The sequence below is a fragment of the Lepidochelys kempii genome, chromosome 10, assembly GCF_965140285.1.
Source record: "Lepidochelys kempii isolate rLepKem1 chromosome 10, rLepKem1.hap1, whole genome shotgun sequence".
Lineage (NCBI taxonomy): Eukaryota > Metazoa > Chordata > Testudines > Cheloniidae > Lepidochelys > Lepidochelys kempii.
Window position 1 is genome coordinate 79,821,625 of NC_136389.1, and position 14,346 is coordinate 79,835,970.

The window sequence follows — 14,346 nt, forward strand, 5'->3', positions numbered from 1 at the left end:
TGGAACATCTTGGACTGTTTTGGGGGAACATACAGCTTCCCTTTTCTACGATCAGTATTTTTAGAAGAGCTAACATCAAAGGATATAGGGAATTTGCAGCACTCGGTCCCTAGTCCTGCAAGTCACTCTGCATGGGCAGATTCCATTCACTTCATGCAAAGTAACTTGCAAGATCAGGGCCTCAGTCTGCAGCAGAAAGGGAAGATGAATTGAGACTTCCTCTCTCCCAACCCTCAATGTAAATCATGGATCTGAAGAGGTAACCAAATAATTTCCATCACTTAATGTAGTGGAAATGTAGCAATGTATGAAGGCATAATACTGAGTGCATTGTATGACTTTACCTATCTTGGATAATTGTGACTCTAACTTACTGCACACTAAGGTGATTGTCTTTGTAATCAGACACCATATTTATGGTGCATGACAGTCGGGAGTTCCTCGAGAATGTTTTGCAACACATATTGCTTCATTATACTAGCATATAAAGCCTGAAAAATGAAATTAACTAATCAGATCATGTTGAGTGCAATACAAAATAAAAAGAAACAACATGAATGGTGAAAGTAAATTAGACTTTTTTAAAGTTTTATTTCCATGTTAATAATTAATGTTTAATTGTTTTAATCTGTGTCCCATTATCTTGTTGTTTAGCTCATTCTCTTTCTTTCCTTCCGTCTCTTTATTATAGATTCATGTTTTCATTAAGAGATCTGAAGCTGAGGAAGTGGATTTTGCAGGATGGCTTTGTTCGACTACAGGCCTCAACCAGCCTAGTACACCCACGCATGCTGCTGGAATCTGAATATTGAGAGCAAATCTTGTACTGTACATCTGTTAAAACAATGCTATTTTGGTCTCATTTCTCAAGCTTGTATTTGTTCAAATATGTATTTCACCTCTTAAGGAAGGAAGTCTGTTCTAGCATGTGCCAAATCCTGATTGTTTTAAATTTTTGTCCTAAATTAATTGGTGTTGTATTGGATTACTTTAACTGACCAAAATGTGTGAGATGTTGAAATTATAGTGCTTGCTGATTAAGTGAATTTGGATATTTTTTGTAATGGAAATCTCACTGGGGGTACTTAGTCCCAGATTGTTTGAGCTCTATCAGGATTCCTTGTAAGTTGGTGGTACTTCAGTCATGCTTATCTAGTCTCACACAAGGTTGTTAGAGATCCTCCTAAACAATATTTGTCAAGCATGCTTGTGCTGTTATCAAACTGTGCATCTCAAAGTTAGTCATAATGCTTTTGTGCAGAGAACTCTTCCCAGTTAAACGGGCAAGAGTCCTCTATTGCCATGAAACACAGGGCATCATAACTACTTTTAGACTGTTTATATTTCTATATTTATTTTTAAATGTATTGTCATACTTGGGATTGTTTAGTAGTATGTGTCTCCTTTAATTGGTATTTTTTTTAAATGTCCTATAGACTCAAGAGCTAAAAGTGCATCAGACTTGCTTCCTTTTAACCCAACTAAAGAAGACTTATGACAACTGTGTGTATAGTGTCTAAAATGTATGAAAATCCTTTTAATTACTTTTCTTTCAGATGGCTACCAGTTTAATCTTATACTAATAAATATATTATCAAGTAACTTCTTTAGAGGATGGGTATTTTTAAATTCTTCAATATAAGTTGGGAGTAATTGGAATTTAACTGACAGCTCTTTGCTGCAGAGCATGTGCACAAATAAAATGAAATAGCTGTTTAAATATGTTCAGGAAATAAGCACCTGTTTGATACTATTGTGTTACATAAACCCCATTCCGATTACCATAAGCCCACATAGGCCTTTTCACTGTCTCCTGTTGAAGTGAACTGGAATCAAATCCTCATCTTTCAACATACATAATTCACTCACCTGAGTCCGCTTGAAAAAGGAGTTTGGTACTAGCTTCTCTCTAACAGCATCACGTACCGTATTTCTGAACAGAGCACTCTTTTCTTACACAGTAGGTAGAGGCTTAGGCCTTCAGTTTACATGTTATTTCTAGAGCTGTGCTGAAACCTTTGCCTGTGTTTTGGTGCCAATGTGCACCGTAGGTGGTGGTGTTTACTCCTTCTCATAACAAGAATGAAGGGTCACTAAATGATATTAATAGGCAGCAGGTTTAAAACAAACAGAAGTATTTCTTCACACAACACCCAGTCAACCCATGGCACTCTGCCTGTTGTGAAGGTGAGACTATAACAGGGTTCAAAAAAGTAGATAAATTCATGGAGGACAGTTGATTATTAGCAGGAATGGGTAGGGATGGTGTCCTTAGCCTCCGTTTGCCAGAAACTCAGAATGGATCACTTGATGATTACCTGTTCCATTATTCCCTCAGAAGCATCTGGCATTGGCCACTGTCAGAAGACGGGATACTGGGCTAGACAGACCATTGGTCTGACCCAGTATAGCCATTCTTATAATCACATGTACCTCTTGCTGCAATTTGCACCTGCTGTGTAAAATCAGATGCTGGTTCAATTGTACTGTCCAGTATGGTTTATTAACAGTGTCCCCTCATTCTGCTCACACCTGTGGGAAATGAGGGACTTTGTTTCTGCCCTTCTTTAGCTGGTGTGGTCAGATGCTATTTTGCAAGTGTTGTCCAATAGTCTGTATGTACCTTGACCCTGTATTGAAAATACTTAACTGACCACTTCTGAATTATGTAGCACAAACCCTGCATATATGAGACTGGCATGAGAAAAAATACTATCCCATGTAAACAAGCAGACTCTAACTGAACAAATAATGGATATTTGGGGGCACCATTTCCCATTGTCAACTGCGTTTCTTGTAAGGAAGCCAGTTTTGACTGCTTAAAGCAATCCCTACCCTATTACGTTTTGTGAGGGTTGTTGCATGTTTAATATTTGCTCAACTGTTATAAAAATGTCCTTTTTCCAGAGGAAACTGTGGCCCTTTGTATTAGGCTCTGGTGCTATTCAGTGAGAGCATTCCACCAAAAGACAGCAAAAACAAAACAAAAACCTCAACAAAAACCAAGTGGTTGGGAAATCTTATGAGAACAGACATTTTGAGATTTCTAGAACTTTCTGATTCCAGCTGGGCCAAAAATACTCAAGACAGCCGTTGTTGTAATCACACGTTCTGTCTCTGCAGCAACCTGAAAGTGCAGAGGCAGGTGAATTTAAAGATCACCCACACTTACAAACCTTTCTCAAATGTTTGTTAAGAGGAATGGGAAAAGATCTGGATCAATATGGATTGCCTGTTTGGCCATCTGGACTCTGTTATAATCAAGGAATGATAGGGATAGAATAGGTATAAGATCAACAACAACTTTCCCTGGAAGCAATTAAGAGCTACATACATCCTCTTTAAAATTAATTTGACCTTTAAAAACACACTGAAAAGTAGAAAACCTTTTGCGGTATACAAGACATACTATTCTTAGGCTTGAAGGATTAGACTTTTTTCATCAGTAAGTGTCAAACAATTTCACCCTACACACATGAAAAAATTTCCATTGATGGAAATTTACAGACAGTCAAAGTAAGAAAAATGCTGCTTGAGAACTTAGTTTGATTTAAGGATATTTAATTTGTATATTTTGACATGTGATGTTCACAATTTGTTTTAATAGTTATAAAGCTTTAACTTTTTGAATCTCAATGTCTGTTGTCATTCAATAATTGTCTAACCCCGGCCTTATAATTTCCTTCAACTGAAAATTTAAATAGATAAAAATAGGAAAAATTCTTAAACATCTGTTGAAATTTTAAAAATTGAATCCTGCCAAGCCTACCTAGGCTTATGGTAAAAGCACCGACAGCTTTTGACTGAGCTCTTATAGACATAGGCTGAGGTTTGGAAGAGTATCAATCCCATGGGCTTTTAAAAGTGAAGAACCAAACTAAAACTGGATCCCATTCCTGATATTACTCGGTCAGATAATTGTAGCTATGAACACCAAATACATCCAGTACTGTCCAACTAGGGCCCAGTCAACACTGGTTGAATCAGTTAAACTCATTTTAGATTTGAATACTGTTCTATCCCATTCTATCCCAGGCAAGTTTGATGTGCTCACAGTAGCTGCACTGCTGTATTTTGTAATAGCTGGAGTTTCCTGCAGACTGATTGCTTCATGTCCACGTAGATTGTGGCCCAGCTGGGAGGTGACTAATGCATATAATATTGAGGGCAGATAATCCACCACCAGAAGAAGATGGAGACCTTTAAACAGCTGAGCATGGCAGCAAGCAACTCATTCTAAGTAAGATCTTAGCATCAGCAAGGAATCCAGGAGCACGCCTAAAATTGCAAACTGACTTGACCAACTGTGGATATAGATCCATAACCAAAGGAGACTGGACAGTGGCTGTAAACTCAGTGCTTTTCTCGGACATCAACATCATGTGTCTTGCCTGGATTCAGCTTCAACCAGCTTTTGTTCAGCCAATCACTAACTTGCTGAAAGTGGCACTGTACATTGCAGAGAGAAGGTAGAGCTATGTTCATCTGCAAAACTGTTGCAATATTGTTGGCAATACAGTCCACATACACATTGAGCAGAAGTGTACAAAGCATTGATCCTTGGATGATACTCAAAGTAAGGCATCTGGTGGCAAAGGAGCAGCTTTCCCATCACTAGGGCTTTGAGCCAATGCTTTCAGAAAGGACAAACCATTCTACCACCCAGGACTCCTACCATCTACCTCAGTTTCTCATGCTCAGCTGGATCAAATGCTGCAGAAGGAGGATGGCAGTCGGCCTCCATCCATCAACAGCAGATCAGCCATCGGTACTGCTAATGCTGTATCCATCCACTCACCTGGCTCAAACCCAAACTGTTTGGTCCCACACTACAAACTATGTTTAAATGGAGTTTAAAAGCTGTTGAGGCCAAGGTCTTGTCTCCAGTAGAAAACTATACCATATGTACAGTAGTAGTGGCCCAGAACTCACAGAACACGTAAATCCTATTTTGCCAACACTTACCACACATCCAGCAACATGTTAACCACTTCAAGTGCATTTGGCTCCAGTCGAACAGTGGCAGGAGGCCTAATTGTAGCATGCAAGCTAATCTGCTAGTGTTTGTCTACATTAGCACTACAACTTTAAAAGCAAGCATAGGCTAAGAACGAGTGTTATTTAGACTTCATCACGGCAAGGTTACATGGTATAAAGCATGCCTTTAAAATGGTAGCAAATGTGTGTAGACACTCAGTCAACAATAACATGCCCAAATTTTCCAGAGTAGATGAGGCCTAAGGCTAACTGTTACAGAACGTGTTTTTGCCTTGAGTTTAGGCAAGAGAAAGGAGGGCAACAAGCTGTTGTTGTCTCAAGATATAAGGGGACAGTAGGATGAAGTGCCAGCAAATATACTCACAGCTACAAAAGGGAATGACACAGGTCATGTCCCACAACCCTTACAAACTACGTGTGCAAGAGTATACACACACACAAAAAAATCTGTTTATTTTGACATCCTAACCTAAACTTGGGACAATTCCGGCCCAGAAACATTCTGCCTAGCCTCCCGCAGCTCTGAGTTTGGGGAAAAGCCTGCAAATCATTCTCCTATACAAGACTGAAACTTCAATTACAACAGTATCCAGCCCACTCAGAGCCAGGCTGGTCTTCAGCAACAGAAGATGATGTTATACATTCTAAAACTTAGTTTCCATAACTAAAAACCAAAGCTAAGCTTTAACCAAGAGCCAATAGTCTTTCCTCAAATATTTTCCTACAATCAGGGGCAGGAGCTGTCTAGGAGTTGGCTCATGTTTTATAACCACACCTAGGACACTGAACATATTGCAAACTTCCCCCTCCCCCTTTGTTAAATAAGTAAAATGACACTTATTTGGTTTTCTACTAAGTTTTTGTGCAGGGCTATAATATTGCTATGGGAGACATCAACAAGAGCTTTAAAGCTTAATCCTAATCAACACTGGAATGCTTTACACACATTTTATAAATCAGATTTTTAAAATCTAGTGTATAAACATTTTCTTAGCATGAGAGGTTGACAAGGGTGTCTCAGTTAAGATATTACTTTTATTTTCTATTTTTAGCAGCATAACACAAGTTTGGTTTTCTATGTGTTCTAACATCTATTTAAGGAATGATACAAGAATCAGCTGCAGTGATTTAGTATCTGCAAGTCATCAGGAGAGGAAATGCTTTGTCTGCTGATAAGTGTAACACTAACTTAGTATAATATTACATGAATTCTGGAAGGGCCATCATTTTTCATTACCTAGATCACCACAATTTCCTAATCTCCACTTTTGTGGAATTACAGTTGGAATAGTTATTGCTTTTAGTGCACTAAATTAGTTTAGTTAACTACATTAACTTTTCCCACCTATAAACAAACAAGTAGTAAACTACATTTTAGGCTTTAAATGTAAAAGGGATCATGCTACATATTTGTGCAACAACTTTTCATTCTTTTAACATCCAAAACAAGATTCTGACAAGCTTGTCATCTGTGCCACCAGTCTAACCTCACTGGAACCCTCCAAAAGTAATTTTCATTCATTTGTATAGTTCATATCTGTGTACAGCACCAAGTAGAATCTGATGGGAAGTTCTGCTTGAACAAAGGGGAATTTCCTGAGTCAAGGATAAATAACACCAGCCGTCTCCCATTTTTTCCCCCCTTCAGGAGTCAGATTCATCCTCCTCCTCCTCTTCATGGTCTTGAATACTTAGCTGTAATTCAGTTTGATTGATAGCAGCCTCATTGTCCATCTGCCCAAGGGTCTGGTATAACAACAAGTTCAAGTTATCAATCAATCAAGAGGAATAGTAAAACTGAGCACTTCTAAGGCATCTTCCCTCTGAAGATCTCACAGTGCTAATAAAAAATGAAATAAGCTTCAGCACCTTTCAGAACCTCAACAACCTTTTTAGAGAGAGACCTTTCCGTACTGGAGTCACTGAATAATAAAGCCCACTGAGAGGGTAAGCAGCAACTTCTCCACAGCATAGTTTTAACTAGCTCTGGCCCGATCATATATTTAGCAGAGAGTTACTATTTGACAACGCACCAAATTTCCATCCCCAGTAGTATCCTGGCTAAACTAAGTTACAGCAAAAGCTTTATACTTCCTTGCTTACAGCATGCTAAGCTTTACTGACTGTGAACTAAAACTGTGTAAATGTAAGGCAAGTGTTTCCCAATCCAACTCCCAGAAACAACTTGGTGTTATTAGGAGGAAAAGAGGGAGAAGTAATTTATTTGGACTCTTAGCTGGTGAGTAGCGTAACAATATAAGAACCCTATGTAAAATGTTTACCAGAAACTTCCTCATATAGAGTGACTCAAACAAAAACAGATAATATTTTGTTGCTTTTCTATTCTTTGATAATTATGCTTCTGTGTAGTATTACATGAGAAATGAGTGAGCCTTCTTCCTTTAAAAGGCACGAGTGTTCCTTACTTTTTGAGCCTCCTCTGTGATACTTGGTGGAGAGACCATTACATTCTTCTCTCTGGAGCTAATCATAGATTGAAGGGCCAGCTCTTCCACCTAGAAATAAGATATTGGAATAAATCTTTCCAGCAGTTATTTCTTTGTATCGGTTAGCAAGATACACTCAAATTCTATTTATTGTTTTTGAAGAGTGACAAAATAGCCATTTGAAGGTAAATTCCAATACATTTAACTCATAGTACCTACTGTTAAGAGCTCTTGTGATGATCTTGATGCGAACTATATATCCTGAACAAACATGAAGCTACACACCAGGTTCTGTATCATTTGTCTTGTGGAACAGCCCACAGCGCAGGAACTATTACTAGTTAATAATACCTTTAAAATTACAAATTCTACTTTTAACACAGTATGAAGAAAACAGGAAGCAAGTCTGAATATAAGCTATTCACCAAAGACACTGCTACATACTGGGTGGCACTCTTATACCGCTTACTGGTATTTGACAAGTCTAATCTATTTCTGATACATACAAAAAAGCACGTCAAACTGAGCAGAGCTTTGTTGCTCTGCTCACATGCTTTTCTGAAGTTAATTTTACAATACCAAATGTTTTTAAATATGTTGAGTCTAAAGGTGATAAAATGACGGACATCACTTCTGAAAACTGTGATGCTGAAAACTCTGCACATGCCAGCATGCTTCTAAAAGACATTATATCCCCTGCCGGAAATGATATATGATCAGTGCATTCCATGGGTGAATTGTCTATTAATAATTCTGTCACCTTTCTCATACCGCAGTCTTGGCATCTCACAGACAGTCACACTCTGCCTTGCAAAACTTTACGGCATTCAAACAATTGCTGCAGGAAATAGCTATGAAAAGGCTGTATAGGTCATGGCAAGCTATCTCCTGAGTGCTGTAATGAAAGGAGCCTTCACTCAAACAATTTTGTCAAAGAACAAGTGCACTTAGTTAAATAATTTATGTTTTAGTATTTTGCACATATACAACATTTTCAATCAAGGATCTCAAACTGTTTTAAAAACAACTGAATTAAGCCTTACAAAACCTCTGGAACAAAGACATTATCTCTACTTTAAACATGAGTAAACTGAAGCTATAAAGCAACAAAATGATTTGTCAAAGTTTACAGAATGAATCTTGGAAAAGAATACTGGAGTCTTGACTCCCACGCTCTTGCTCTAATCACCAATCACGCCTCCCAATTTTTAAAGTATTTTAGTTATTAAATACATAAGTAAAATTTAGCTAACTACATCATAATGTCACTTCTTCTTTCAAACAGTATACTATATGAAAAAAAATAAAGAAAAGGAAAATAAGGGAATACACAAACAAATGGAAAATAATACGTTTCTGCTTAGTCTAAAATTTCTCTGTTCGACATACAAGCAGAGATTGTACATGGGGGGGGGGGGGATTAAGGTGTGATTATAGTTGGAAATAGGGATGTAAATACTTTTAATAAAATTAACCGTTTAAACACTTTAAAAATATTTCGTTTGAACGGCTACCCAGTGGAGTGGCTGGGCCCGCTCTGGCCGGTGTGGGGCCAGCCAGCCTGAGGTTAACGCTTAAGGCGGTTCACTGTGTTTACCGGTTAACGTTTTACAGCCCTAGCTAGAAGAGGGGCCATACAGGACCAGCGCCCTTGTAACGACTCCCAGGGAAGGGGCAGACTTCGAGCCTCCTTCCCTGCAACGGAGCCGGGGGCTGGGGAAGGAACAAGGGCAGGGCTCCAGTGGCGGGGTCAGCGGGATCCAGGGCTTGGGAGGGGCAGGGCCTAGAGGAGACAAGCCGGGCGGAAGGGGGGGGGGGGGCGGACCCCGCTCGAAGGCACCAGAGCAGGGCCACAACGCGCAGCCCCGGCAACATGGGGGCGGAGGGGAGACGCCGACGGGGAGGGTCCCCGGGGAAGGGGAGGCAGCACCGCGGCTCGGGACCGGCCCCCCCTGACCTTGAGCCGGTTGAGCTGATCGTGCAGCGCCGCCTTCACCCGGAGCAGCGTCTCCTCCTCCTTCCGCAGCTCCTGCAAGCGGCTCAGCATCCTCCCCGCGGCCCGCCCGCCTCAAGCCCCCTGGCGGCGGCGCGTGCCTCGCCCCACCCCCGGCACCTCAGGCGCCCCGCCAACCGCGGGCGGCCGGGCGGCGCAGGCCGATGACGCGCCTCCTAAGCGCCGCGCGCCGTGCGAGCGGCTGCGTAAAGGCGCCACCGTGTGTGGGGGGAAGTGCTTTGGCGGCGTCCGGCCCCCTTGGAAAGGCGGGACCGGCCGCCATGGGGTCCCTCGCGCCGCCAATCGAGGTCCCGTCGCCGGCTCCGGGGGGCCCACCCCAGGCTGAGCCGGGGGCACGGGATGTGGGAGAGCCCGGCCCGCCTGAGGCGGCCCCTCGTGCACGCGCCGTCGTGGCTTCCTGCGGGAAACTGGGAACTGCCACGTGCAGCTGCCAGTGTGTCTCGCGCGTCCCCTCAGGGCCCGCCTCGCGGCCAGGAGGCTGCTCCAGAGCCTGGGCAGAGCGGGAGGCCCCAGGGTCGGTCGCTGGCGAGGAGGCCAGAATGGCAGCTGTCACCCAGCCAGGGTAGGGCCGGGCTCACCCAGCAGCGAGCGCACCGCTACAGGCCCTTCCCCTAGTCACCGTCCTCTATTCGAGGATTTTAACCTGAGGGAGGTTCAGGGCCCCCGGGTGTTCAGAATGAGAGGTGTTCGCTACGGGTTGGGACAGGTTGCCACACGAAGCGGTTAGGATGGAAAGCGAAGTTCGTGGTGTGGCTGACAAAATCCGGGGAGCAGGATTTCACTGGTTCGGGCACACAAAGGATGAGACTCTGAGGAGAACGAAGCAAGTAATGGATGGATTGACTCAAAGACTGTAAGCAGGTGCCTCAAACAGATAAAGACGGTTGCTGCTTGGATGATGACCCCAACCCCAAATGATGGGGTAAGGGGAAAGAGGAAGATTTTACATCAAGTGTATTGACCTTAACTGGCCAGTGCAGGTTTCACATGGAGAATAGGCCCACTATAACCTAAGTCTATTTTAAAACATAGGGTCTGATCAACATGCTTTCAATCAGGACCCTGCTTACTAGTTGGAAGCAGGTGGAAAATTTCACTTAAACTGCCCACAATCATAGGTCTACTATTAATGAGTAAATGATTGTCTATTCTTGTAAAGTCCAAATTAACAATCCACTGAAAGTTCACCATTTAAAAGTCCCTCATGACTGTAAAGAATAGATGTTGATAAAAAGGGATAGAGCTAACCCTAACCTAAGAGGCTGTGGCTAAGGAGGCTTTTTTAGCTTTTGTTTCTCTCCTTTAAGGCTTGAAAATGTCTTAGTGTTAATCAAAACACAATGTTATAGTATTGTAGAAGCTTGAGGCAGGGATATTAAGATATTTACAAACAATATCTTGCTTTGGAAAGTGAGGGATTTGTTTATAATTACAAGTCTGTAGTATAGCCGGAAGTCAAATTTCTCTCTTCTACCATCCACTCCTATGCCTTGTCCTCAAAACCATTCTGTCCTTCATTTTCCATGGGGGAATAAAGGGTTGACTACTTAACACTTGAATATGCAATGATTTTCTCAAGGCACTTGTCAACCCCAAAAACACATTATTTGAAAACCTTATAATTCTAAAAGAGTAAAACATGGCATAGGACCCATAAATTAATTTGGTCCTGCTACAAGGCAAAACTTCTCCTTACTCCTCCATAGACCACCACAGTTCCAAATGCACTAGTACTCTTCAGTCATTGGGTAGTTTTCATCTTTCATGTGTAGTAATATAAATAGCATAACAACAAAAGTGTAACTATAGTACCGGCTCCAAATACATCCATATTGTACTCCATCTGTGTGTACACAGTGGTTTTTCACTCCTTCCTGAAATAAGTTAATGATTTTGTGTGCTAAAAACTTGCTCTGTAAGATGCAATCCAGACTCATGCAACTCAGAATAGTCCTCTAATATTTGGGATGGATGGAGGTTTGTCACTGATACTTTACTACACTTCATCTGGCAGCTGGTAACAGCTAAACAAAAAAAAGGCATGAAGCAAACAGAAGAGCTAAGAGGCACACTGGTTTCAGTCACTTTGTCTCCATGCCCTATTATGTAGTAAGGATGGTTTAGGAAGGGTATACTTAAATCCTTGGGCCAGTCTACTCTTGCACCACCCTCTACAAAGATGATGTAAGAAAATGGGAAAACAAGGAAAATCTACAGTAAAGGAATGAGTATAAATAGCAAATCAAATATTTTATAGGAAGTTATACTATATATATAGTATAAAGAAAAGGAGTACTTGTGGCACCTTAGAGACTAACCAATTTATTTGAGCATGAGCTTTCGTGAGCTACAGCTCACTTCATTGGATGCATACCGTGGAAACTGCAGCAGACTTTATATACACACAGAGAATATGAAACAATACCTCCTCCCACCCCACTGTCCTGCTGGTAATAGCTTATCTAAAGTGATCATCAAGTTGGGCCATTTCCAGCACAAATCCAGGTTTTCTCACCCTCCACCCCCCCACACAAATTCACTCTCCCGCGCAAACATATCTAAAAAGCTAGAGGGAATTTGAAATATTTAAAACCTGATAGTAATTCAACCCAACTTCATATAAAAACATCTTTCAATCTCAACTCTAGCTACTAATGTAACCTATTACATTAGGTTTATAAACCTAATGAGAATGTATAAAAATCCATTTAGAGTATTTTAGTCTGATATGTTTCAGAGTAGCAGCCATGTTAGTCTGTATCCGCAAAAAGAAAAGGAGTACTTGTGGCACCTTAGAGACTAACAAATTTATTTGAGCATAAGCTTTCGTGAGCTACAGCTCACTTCATCGGATGAAGCTGTAGTTCATGAAAGCTTATGCTCAAATAAATTTGTTAGTCTCTAAGGTGCCACAAGTACTCCTTTTCTTTTAGTCTGATATAGAGCTCTTGTAATTACTGTTGTACCCACAGTGTGAACAGGTGCAAGTTAAGGGTGCTTTTCAGTAGCTTATGTGTATGGTAAATAAGGTAGTAGCCTTGGACCTAAATGTCAAATCCTTTGCACCAAATTGTGTAGCATAGAGGATGATTAATATAATATGAATGTCATGTCATCCTTAAACATTATGTAGTCACTACCCATAACCAATCACTATAGCATTCCTACACAAGGGAGATAGGAAATAAGCAGTCTACTGTAAGGTGATGCTCAGTACTAATGTGCTATCATATTCTACTTGAAGGCTAGTTGCATATATCTGGTCTATGAGCATAGGTTATCGCTGTTACTCTCCTCCTCTGTTCTTCCCTTGGTGCATTTTATATTACACCATAGAATCTTTAGGACAGGGATTTTTGTGTTTTTTTATGTTTATGTAACTCTAGAGTAAATGGGGTCCTAATTCTCATTAGGCTGTTGGATACTAAAATTGTTTTAGCAATTTTAGAAACTACAAATAAAATACTCTTGGAACATTTGCCTTTATTAGTTTGGCAAGAGAAGTGGGTTGACTAAACAGGCAAACAGATTTCTACTTCTCAACTGCCACCTTGTGGTTGTTACATGTATTGAGTTCTTTGATAGCTAGCAGGGTTCCCTTACTGAGTACCCTCACTATTTTTGATCCAGAAACTATTGGCATCTTATCTGTGATTTCAGATGCAGTTCATTATGGATCTCCTCAACTAGCAGGATCATGTACAGTTACTAAGGAATAAGTTAGGTAGGCAGGCCTTTAAGTATAAGCTCTTGAAATCCCCACTTTTCAAATGTTGGGGTAATGGATTAAAAATTCTGTTTATGTCCCCAGGTGGTTCTGCAGCTTTGAGCATTCCAACAGCTTAACTGAACTCAATGTTAGTCTTTGTGATCCCATGCTAGGTTGGTAAGTTAGAGTCTTAGTAGCACATAGTGAAGTTTCACATGCTTCAGCCTACCGTAGCTAAGATTTACATCTGTTTAACCAGTTTCCATTAAAAACTCTGATTTTAAAGTTTTTACATCTGTAATGTATAGTCCCTGCAGAAAGACCTTTGAGAATTTAAGAGGTTATACTGAGAAGCTATTTTTGAATTTGATGTTACATTTGCCTGAAGAGTACAGGATCCTATTTCTAGGTTTAGTTATAAAAAGGCTGCTAATTCAATACAACAAACTGCATTTTATAGATTCAGCAAGAGAAAGCATCAAGCTCATTCCATCTATAGAGGTATAGTACTCCTCCTAGCCTTTGTTGAAGACAAACTTCAACATAGTGGTGCTTACCTATGTTACCTCCACTATGAGGTTATTCTGTCACCGTTGTCTTTCCAAATAAAGTCCAAATTCTACTTCTTCAGTCTCAGAGTAAGCCAGCTCATTAGGTCTTCTTTTTATCCACTCCTGGTTTCCCTCATGCTTTTCCCGTCTAGAATTGCACCCTGTCTCCAGCATCTTCTCTTCAAATCCCTCCAACCACACACCCATGTGTCACTTTACTTTCACGGTTGACCACCCGTCCTTTAGTCTATTCTTCCAGTCTTAAACTTCATTAAATACACAATGTAGAATTTGTCATCTAATTCAAGTCTTCATTTCAATTCTCCTCCCTCCCTTCTCTACACCTTTTTGTAGGATATTACAACTGCGAGGGGGGACAGTGTGTGACTAGTGCACCATGGCAAATTTGACACTATGCAAGTGCTTAAGATAGTTTTCATGACTTAAAAGTACTTGCATAGTGTCAAACTTGCCATGGCACCCTAGTGACAAAGATCCAAGTCAACAAGACAATGTTGGTCAGATTGTTTAATATTAAAACAGGCTTTAGGCAGGGAAGCATCAGTTCTTACTAACGCTCTGGATGTTACACACAACTAAGGCTAGTCAAATTTACTATAAACTGAA

At 40.8% G+C, this 14,346-nt stretch overlaps 2 protein-coding genes across 6 annotated transcripts in view; one reads left to right on the forward strand and one right to left on the reverse strand.

Moving 5' to 3' along the window:
* MAP2K1 (mitogen-activated protein kinase kinase 1) overlaps positions 1–1,602 on the forward strand; it is a 65,807-nt gene extending 64,205 nt beyond the window's left edge. For all 5 annotated transcript variants that reach the window (XM_073304394.1, XM_073304395.2, XM_078854681.1 and 2 more), the window contains one exon: positions 692–1,602. In XM_073304394.1, the coding sequence (XP_073160495.1) occupies positions 692–805 (114 nt within the window). In that variant the 3' untranslated portion in view covers positions 806–1,602. The remainder of the gene's footprint in view (positions 1–691) is intronic.
* A 4,411-nt stretch (positions 1,603–6,013) lies between these two features.
* On the reverse strand, positions 6,014–9,600 carry SNAPC5 (small nuclear RNA activating complex polypeptide 5). The gene is made up of 3 exons (XM_073304403.2): positions 9,403–9,600; positions 7,425–7,514; positions 6,014–6,744 (listed from the first exon to the last, which is right to left on the reverse strand). Exons 1-3 carry the CDS (start codon positions 9,490–9,492, stop codon positions 6,643–6,645), a joined length of 282 nt encoding a protein of 93 aa, XP_073160504.1. The 5' UTR covers positions 9,493–9,600; the 3' UTR covers positions 6,014–6,642.
* Positions 9,601–14,346: the final 4,746 nt, after the last annotated feature.

Bases quoted from the DNA above. Each gene is read 5' to 3' on its own strand.
- SNAPC5 (XM_073304403.2), bottom strand. From the start codon at position 9,492: ATGCTGAGCCGCTTGCAGGAGCTGCGGAAGGAGGAGGAGACGCTGCTC. The intron at 7,515-9,402 runs GTCAGGGGGGGC...TCTTATTTCTAG, and splicing joins ATCAGCTCAACCGGCTCAAG to GTGGAAGAGCTGGCCCTTCA. The intron at 6,745-7,424 runs GTAAGGAACACT...TTGTTATACCAG, and splicing joins TCACAGAGGAGGCTCAAAAA to ACCCTTGGGCAGATGGACAA.